Consider the following 8,463-nt stretch of genomic DNA (forward strand, 5'->3'; position numbering starts at 1 on the left):
AATTTGTAATTCATCTTACTGGACAGTGTTCGTTGGAAGATACTCTTGCAGTTTCAGTGTCGGAATCGGCTTTTGCTAACTGGGACCCCCATTCAGAACACCATGGCAGAGGTAGGCACTAGTAAAGACCTCAGTTTTATGTCTGCATTAAACAGAGTGGCTCCAACACAGAATAAAATTCTTTACCCATGCCTACCTGGAGTGTTACGGCTTTGTATAAATTACAATCCCCACATAAAAGGAAGAATTTGACCATGGCTTGCCCTAAGTGGATTTTTGGGGGGGGCATCATTACTATTTTCTTATTCTCTGGCAAAAGGCAAATTTCTTTATTCCTTCGTTTCTTATATAATAAATCATGATCACATTAAGAATGCTACTCATCTAATGCAGAGATATTCTTATACTAGAATAAAAAGGTAATATTCTTTGACACTGAGAGGAGCTAAAATTCTTTCTTTGGGGAAGATAATTTTATCTTCTAGAATAGGGGTCAGAAAACTTTCTGTAAAGAGCCAGATAATGAATATTTAGACTTTATAGGCCGTATAGTCACTGCACAGCTACTCAACCTTCTATTGTAATGTGAAAGCAGCTATATATATATATAGATATAAATGAATAGGTGTGACTATGTTCCAATAAAGCTTGATTTACAAAAATAGATGGCAGACCAGACTTGGCACCACAAGGCGTAATTTGCTGACCCCTGATCTAGAGTTATTATTAGCAAGTTATGCTGCCTCAGACTGTGTTCAGTTGTGGAATGGATCTTTATATAAGATCTTTAAAACTATCTCACTGCACAAGCTGAGCCAGACTTGCACTTTCAGACTTTCAGTGGGAAATTAATTGAAAAATAGTTTTTTGCTATAGTACCTTATAGAATTAGAGTTGGTCGATGAGGCAGTGTGCTTACACACTCATTCTCTCTCACTTATTCACACATACACATGCTCCTAGACACAGATACACAGACCTGCAACTTCACTCTTTCTCTCTCCAAACTCTCATCATGTCTTCACATACTGTTGTTTTGTTGCTCTATAGTTACTTTGCTTTTTGTTTGTTTCCAGCTCTGGGCTCTGCTGCATTTCATTATGCCAACATTATTTGATTCACATGAGGAATTTAATGAATGGTTTTCCAAGGACATTGAGAGCCACGCTGAAAACAAATCTGCCATAGATGAGAGTGAGTACTTCTATGAACTTTCATTCTTTCTACCTATTAGTGTAGGCAACTACGTAATTCTGTATTTTCTTGTATATGAAGAATTTTTCTTCTGGTATGCATAGAAGGATCTGAGAGAAAAGTTTTTTCTCTTTTAAAATAATTATGTGCTTTGTACATTTTTAAAAGAGTCCAAAAAGGACTAACTCAAGTGATGCTCCTGTAGTGTTGACTAATCAAGGCAGAACAGGAAAAATTCACATTTTGGATTGCAAAATCCTCATTTTCCACGTAGATCCTGAAAAATTTAATATTCTTTGTGGAATGGGGTAAGACTTTTTGCCTGTGATAAAACCAGAAAATATTAGAAGGATAATTTTTGTTATTTTCTCTATATATTAGGATTTATTTCTCATGTAAACATTTTTTAACCTCGTTTATCAATTTCTTTTTACCTCTTGACTAATATTTTAAGAGAGTTATGAGGTATTTATTACATAACATGAAGTGCCACCTACTAACTATTAGAAAAGTCTTTAAGTAATTTCTTATACTACATGTTGTTAATTTGCTGATATACATTGAAAAAATGATTTTGGGGGAACACTGGGAGTCCCAGATAGCTTGCATTAGACCTGTCTGAGAACCCTACTATTGATAGAATGTTCCTAAAACACTCTAAAGGTGAATTCAAATAAAAATAAAGCCATCCTTACTGGTTTGAGTAAATGAGAGCAAAATGCATTTGCACAATTGACTCCAGAAAGGTGTTGTGGAAAGTTCAGATCCCTTGGCTTCCTCCTTGCAATTGTTTGTCTTCTTTTAGAAAATCATTGAGCCAAAAGGTGTTAGAATGGTTTAGTGAAGGGTGGTCATGATATTTCTTTTGTTTGTGTTAAATTGATATAATGTATTATTTGTCGGTGGGGCTCCTGGCATTTCAGATCAACTCTCTCGCTTACACATGATCTTGAAGCCATTTATGCTGAGGAGAATCAAGAAAGATGTGGAAAATGAATTGTCTGACAAGGTAAGGAAAGAAGACCTTGTGAGTTTATGCCTTAATAGGCACCAACCTAGGGTTCCAGGGTGAAAAGAAATTCCTTGGTAAGTGTTTAGTTGAAGGGTAATTAGTTTGATTGATAGGAGACCTTTAAACTTGAGAGGGTCAAAGAAGACTTAAAATGAGTCAAATAATGAAGGCAAGTAATAGTTTTTTCTTCTTGTTTTATACTTTTTATTACGGAGAGTTTGAAACATTACAAAAGTAGAAAAAAGAGTATAATGAACTCCATATAGTTTAAATGATCAACTCATGACAATTTTTCACCCCTCTACATTATTCTGAAGCAGATCCCAGATGTCTTTTGTTTCATTTATAAATATTTTCATGGGTGTCTCTAAAAGATTTGGTGTTTTTAAAAATACATATTCACATATCATTATCACCTCTGCTAAAAAAAGGCAGTTATTTCATTGTAGTATCACATACCCAGTCAGTGCTCAGATATTCCCAGTTGTCTTTGTGTATGCTTTTTTCTTTCTCTCTCTTTGAAAAAGTATTCAGCTTTTGAAACCAGAATTCAAGCAAGGTCCACACATAGTATTTGGGTGCTATGTCTCTTAAGCATCTTTTAGTCCCACCCTACTTTTTCTCCCCTTGCAATTCTTTGTTGAAGAAACCGAGTTGTTCGTCCTGTAGAATTTTCCCACATACTGGATTTTGCTGGTGCATCATTGTGGTGTTGTCTAACATGTTCCTCTGTCTCCTGTATTTCTGCAGACTGAGAGATAGATTTAGAAGTTTAATGTGCTTTGGGTTGTAATATTTTTTCTCATAAAAAGTCAGTAATTTTGGTTTATAAATAATGTTTTTTGGATCTTACCAGACTTCTGTAGTTTTCTATTATCTCTTGTGAATCCTCCCCATATTTTCCTTCCTTCTTTTTTCAACCAGTTCCCAGTCCTTTGGGGTATGTTCCCATCTCCCATAGATTGCACCTGTTCCTCACAGTTCTGCTGTCTATATAAAAAGCATCTTTCCAGGTTCTTGATAATATCAGGTGATTCTCTCTGTCACTGCCAGAAGGCTGGATCATTTTGAAATTAGTAACTCTCTTACAAGATTGTGGTGGAGATGTACACCTTCAAAGAGAGGAATAGAAGTGTACCTTTGTTTTATTCCTTTTAAAAAAATCTTTATGGCTGCTTTGTGAAACTGGCTGATTTTAGCTGAATAGCAGTTCACACAGATGTGTACCTGATAGAAAGAAAGTACTTTATAAAAAAATGGATCCTTGAGGCTTTTATATCAGAAACAGCTTAAAAACAATAGCAATATCATAATGTCTGTTATTTAGTGGTCATTAAGGAGGTGATCAAAAGACGTATGGTTCTTAACCACTGTGCAGAGTATAAATTTCTTAAACATCAGTAATGTTTCTAATCTGTTGTTAAATCGTATATTATTTATAATATAATAAATAATAGTATTTATAGTATAGTTCAATAGTATTTATAGTATAGTTCAATAGTATAGTTCAGTAGTATTATTGAACTCTTACTGTTTGCCAGCAACTGGTCCGTAGAGATGCAGCTTCCAGGTTCTGTTCAGATTTCCAAGGGGGATGAATACATAAATAGCTAGTACTGTATCATAAGATATGCAATGATTATCTATGTGAAATATAATGGGAACATAGGTAAGGGAGTAGTTCTATTAGGGAAGGTTAGAGAAGGTATCAAAGCAGAGATGACATGTGAGCTAGATCTGGAATAATGAGTTGGCATTTACTAGGAAAATATGGTAGGAAGGGGTGCTAAGCAACAAGAGTGAACAAAGGTAGAGCAATATTCAAATAGGCAGCATGTTTGGCAAACATTATTCAGACTGTTGTAGCTAATATATATAGGAGGACTTGATGAGATTGGGATAATATGGTGAGTTAGATTATGGGAGGCCTCTGCCTACAGGAGAATTTTTAATATTTTACTATAGGCAGTAACTTACATTGAAGGTTTTTCAGCAGTTGAGTACCTTATAAGATTTGTATGGAAAGTTTCTTGGAACCAGGAGAAACTAGAGGCAGGAAGCTCCCACAGTAATAGCAGTATAGATTAGATATGATGAGATCCTGTATTAAAGCAATGGGAATGGTCAGAAAAGGTGGTTAGAGGTAGATTTCCAGGTTGAGTTGAGGGACTTAGGAAATGATAGAACATGGGGTATGAGAGAGAAAAAATCAGAGGTGACTGAAGTTTCTGTTTGGGCAACTGAGTGATAATGCTGTTAATAAATTAAGTAAATTGTGAAAGAGAATTTTTTTCTGATATGTCACAAATGCAGTTGCTGCAGACTCTGAGTGATACTATTATGGTAGGTAGTTGGAAATATTGGGCTGGGAATGTTGGGAAATATATTTTTGCAAGTCACTGTGATGGATGGTAGTTGGGGTTATTAGAAATGGAAGAGGTCGCCCAGGGACAGCATGTAGAGTGAGTGACAAGGGAAGAGGGTCAAAGAAGGCACATTTTTCTGGATAATTAGCCATATCACAGATTTATAGAGATACTGAGTTTCTAGAAATATGTATATTGTTTTTTCCAATCATAATCTGCCTTGCATGAGTTTCCAACTTTATGCTGATACTGAGTTTTCTTACAAACTCTTTTCAAAATATAAATGTCCTTATTGATTTTTAGATTGAGATTCTAATGTATTGCCAACTGACCAGCCGACAGAAGCTGCTATATCAGGCACTAAAGAACAAAATTTCCATTGAGGATTTATTGCAGTCTTCTATGGGCTCTACCCAGCAAGCACAGACAACCACCAGCAGCCTCATGAATCTGGTCATGCAGTTTAGGAAGGTAAGAACTTAGGTCAGCTGCCTTGGAGTTGTCTTTATTATTAACCCACTTCAGGAAGAAAGGCTCTATCTTGCCTTGATGCCAAATAAACAAAGGCAGTTAAAAAAGGATGAAAATGGGAAAGTATATATTCATAAAGGTAAACATGTAGGGTTTGGGATTCCTCCATCGTTTCATAGAGTGATGTCTGCACATGACAATATTGTCTTATCATTTCCTTTCCTGTTAGGTGTGTAATCACCCAGAGTTATTTGAACGACAAGAAACTTGGTCTCCATTTCATATTTCCCTAAAGCCATACCAGATTTCAAAGTTTATCTACCGTCATGGACAGATCAGGGTCTTCAACCATTCACGAGACAGGTGAGCAAATATTAATATCTGTTTGCTCTAAGAGTGTTTTTGTATAATTTGGGGTTTTGTGGCTTAGATAAATTTAATTGAGAGTGAGTTTCACAACGAGGTATTTAAGCAATGGGTGGACCACTATTTGTTGAGGGATCTTGTGATAGGATCTGTGCACTATCAGGAGTTTAACTGGCACTTCCAGTTGCCTTTCTGAGTGAGGAATGTGCACCTGTGTGCAAATATGTACTTGTACCAAGAGAGATCAGCAAATGTCTCTGCCTCAGTACTGAAATTGCTTTGTGACGGTTTATACACTTGGAATAGCACTTGTGGAAGAACTGATTGGATTTCAAATTAATCAAATTTATCTTCTTCCCAGAATCAGCAGTCACAGATTTGGTAAAAGTGAAGTGATTGTTAATGGTAATATGCTAGAAACCATTTCCATTCAGAAAATGGCTGTGTATGTACATTCTGCACCTCCGAGTGAGGGTGGCCCTGGCTTCTGGATTTTTTAACAAGCTCCCAAAGGATTCTTGTGCACACCTGCACTTGAGAACCATAGATTTAGAATGCTCCTTCTGTAGAGAGACAATATAAACAGTACTTTCAAAATAATCATCAACAACATCTAGCCTGATATTATTGAAATTGAGACACATTTCTTGGGTTTAATTTTAGGAATTCTTTGTCTGTGATAGCTCCAGGCTAGTACTTAACTAGATGGGCAGGGGGAAACAACCAGAGTTGTAGTGCTTTTTGTTTAATATAGTATATAGCAACTTGCAGTGCTAGAATTGTGCTTCTCTGAAATAAAATGAGACCACTTTGAACTTGTATTATAATCTACTACCTTTATTAAGTACTTAGTACTTTCTGACATATATGTTATGATTTTGTCTGGCAACAAACTTCTCAGAAGTATAAACAGTTTCAAACCTTAAATGATTCTTTTAGTTTGGAACCTCCAGTTTAGTTAAGTTCCTGATATTTATATTTGGGTTTGGATTTATTTTATTTACTTACTTTACAGGTGGTTAAGGGTTCTTCTTTCTCCATTTGCACCGGACTATGTCCAGCAGTCTCTGTTTCACAGAAAAGGTAGGTGTTTTGATCTTTGAGAAGGGAAGAATGCCAAGGATTTATCAGGATGCTCTTTGTTTTGCTAAGTTGGAACTAGTAGTGGCTTTGCGTGAATTCTAGGCCTTTATTTATAAAGTCTTGATAAGATTTAAGTAAATTAGTTGTCTTCATCTATAGATGCTAGACTTTTTGGCTATAATAGGAAGCAATAAAAATTTTTTTGGATTAATTGTTTTCCATTTTGATTGACCTTCCATCTTTATTTTATACCTGCCTCTTAAGAATTTCTTACACCCTCTGAATAGAGGTGTGATAGAGACAATGCAGGACTCTTGTTAGTGTGGGACTCTTAGGTCCCTCCTCCTTAGTTTAAGGAAAGGAAGCTGCTCAACTTTGAGCATTGTCCAAAGTATTAAGGCAGAGGTTCAGAAACACCTCTGTGTTTTCCTTTTCTTTTTTTTTTTCCTGGCACGATAAAAAGAGGAAGGCAGTTAGCCAAGAATCCAAAACCCCAGAGGTAACTGATGAGCCAACTCCACTCTGGCCCATATATGCCATATCTCATAGGTCTGCCTTTTCTACTTATGATTGTAGTACAAAAATATGACATACTGTCTAATATCAAAGTGGCTGTATTGGAACCTTTAAAATAGTTTTTGATTCTTAAGTCAAAATTCAGCAGTTCAGCAGGCTTTAGTTGAGTATTGCCTCTTGGTTTTCTGTTGGGTTTAACTTTGTCCTTTGATATTCCAGGTGTTAATGAAGAAAGCTGTTTCTCTTTCCTTCGCTTTATTGATGTATCTCCAGCTGAAATGGCAAACCTCATGCTTCAGGGACTTTTGGCCAGGTGAGAAGTTTGCTCATTGTTTGAGAGAGCAGTTGGGAATAAACAGGGGCGAAGGTCGAATACTGTGAAATTAAATATTTACTATTATATCATCTTACAGAGCCTCTCATTCTTTTTGTATTGTTAAGAATTAAAATTTTTATAAGGAAATCATACTTTTGATCCTTTAATAATTGCATGATGCTTCGTGATATACCTTAAATAAAAACTATTTAGGCTCTTCTCCCAAATGCTACCAGAAGGTCTTCAGTTCTTCTTAATTTCTAGGTAGACTACTTTGTTTTATTTGTTTCTACAGGGCAAATGATGACTGATGATTCCTTTAGTTAGTAGTGATTGCAGCATAGCCTGCCTTACGTATTCAGGGAAGCTTAGTTCTCTTTTCTTATTCTTTGGAATAATGGCTGTTACTTAATTTATTACTTTGTATCTGTGTAAAAAATAGTGACCTCATTAGGAGAGGCTGTCTCCTTAGTATAAGGATGTTTTTATTACAGTTTTTGTGATAGAGTTGAATATTCCTTAATTCTGAGAGGAGCTTTAAAGAGGATTTTCATTTTCATAGTAGCAAACCAATTCATGCCAAAGATAGAATTTATAGAACAAAAGTATGAAATGGCTTTATCTGAAAGTAGGAAAGAGCTGTGTCTAAAATGTTCAAGATTTACAAAAGAGACATGTTAATGAGAGACAAGGTTCCTCACTGCTATGAACTACCCTCAGCCCTCCATGGAGCATTGAATAAGCATGTCTGCTGTGGTTTGTTTCAGATGGTTAGCTCTTTTCCTGTCTCTGAAAGCCTCCTACAGGCTCCATCAGCTGCGCTCCTGGGGAGAGCCAGAAGGGGAGAGCCAGCAGAAATATCTGAGAAACAAGGATTTCCTTCTTGGGGTTAATTTTCCACTCTCCTTTCCCAACCTTTCCAGCTGCCCTTTGTTAAAGGTAAGCAATTGTTTCAGCATCGGTTATCTGTGTAGTACTCCCTTCCCTTTTCTTTGAATCAATAAAAGTAATAAAGTAAATGAAGACCTGAGGGAGTCAAAAAGTTCCCAGAGGAGTGGGAGCAGTGTAGTGTTATAGCTTATTACATATCACTTAATAGACATTTTATGTGTGTGTGTGTATATATATATATATATATA

General features: G+C 36.0%; 1 protein-coding gene across 5 annotated transcripts in view; it reads left to right on the forward strand.

Annotated features, from left to right (window-relative positions):
* The window catches only part of INO80 (INO80 complex ATPase subunit), a 131,187-nt gene that overhangs the window by 61,365 nt on the left and 61,359 nt on the right, over window positions 1-8,463 (forward strand). For all 5 annotated transcript variants that reach the window (XR_016392116.1, XM_022587428.3, XM_089907336.1 and 2 more), the window contains 8 exons: window positions 27-111; window positions 1,077-1,194; window positions 2,118-2,203; window positions 4,876-5,043; window positions 5,273-5,406; window positions 6,425-6,492; window positions 7,228-7,321; window positions 8,092-8,263. Coding sequence is in view for 4 of the 5 variants with exons in the window: in XM_022587428.3 (XP_022443136.1) it covers window positions 27-111; window positions 1,077-1,194; window positions 2,118-2,203; window positions 4,876-5,043; window positions 5,273-5,406; window positions 6,425-6,492; window positions 7,228-7,321; window positions 8,092-8,263 (925 nt within the window). In the remaining variant the exon portion in view is untranslated. The remainder of the gene's footprint in view (window positions 1-26; window positions 112-1,076; window positions 1,195-2,117; window positions 2,204-4,875; window positions 5,044-5,272; window positions 5,407-6,424; window positions 6,493-7,227; window positions 7,322-8,091; window positions 8,264-8,463) is intronic.

The sequence above is a fragment of the Delphinapterus leucas genome, chromosome 2, assembly GCF_059928025.1.
Source record: "Delphinapterus leucas isolate spDelLeu-1000000601 "Yukka" chromosome 2, BTC_Dleu_Yukka2, whole genome shotgun sequence".
Lineage (NCBI taxonomy): Eukaryota > Metazoa > Chordata > Mammalia > Artiodactyla > Monodontidae > Delphinapterus > Delphinapterus leucas.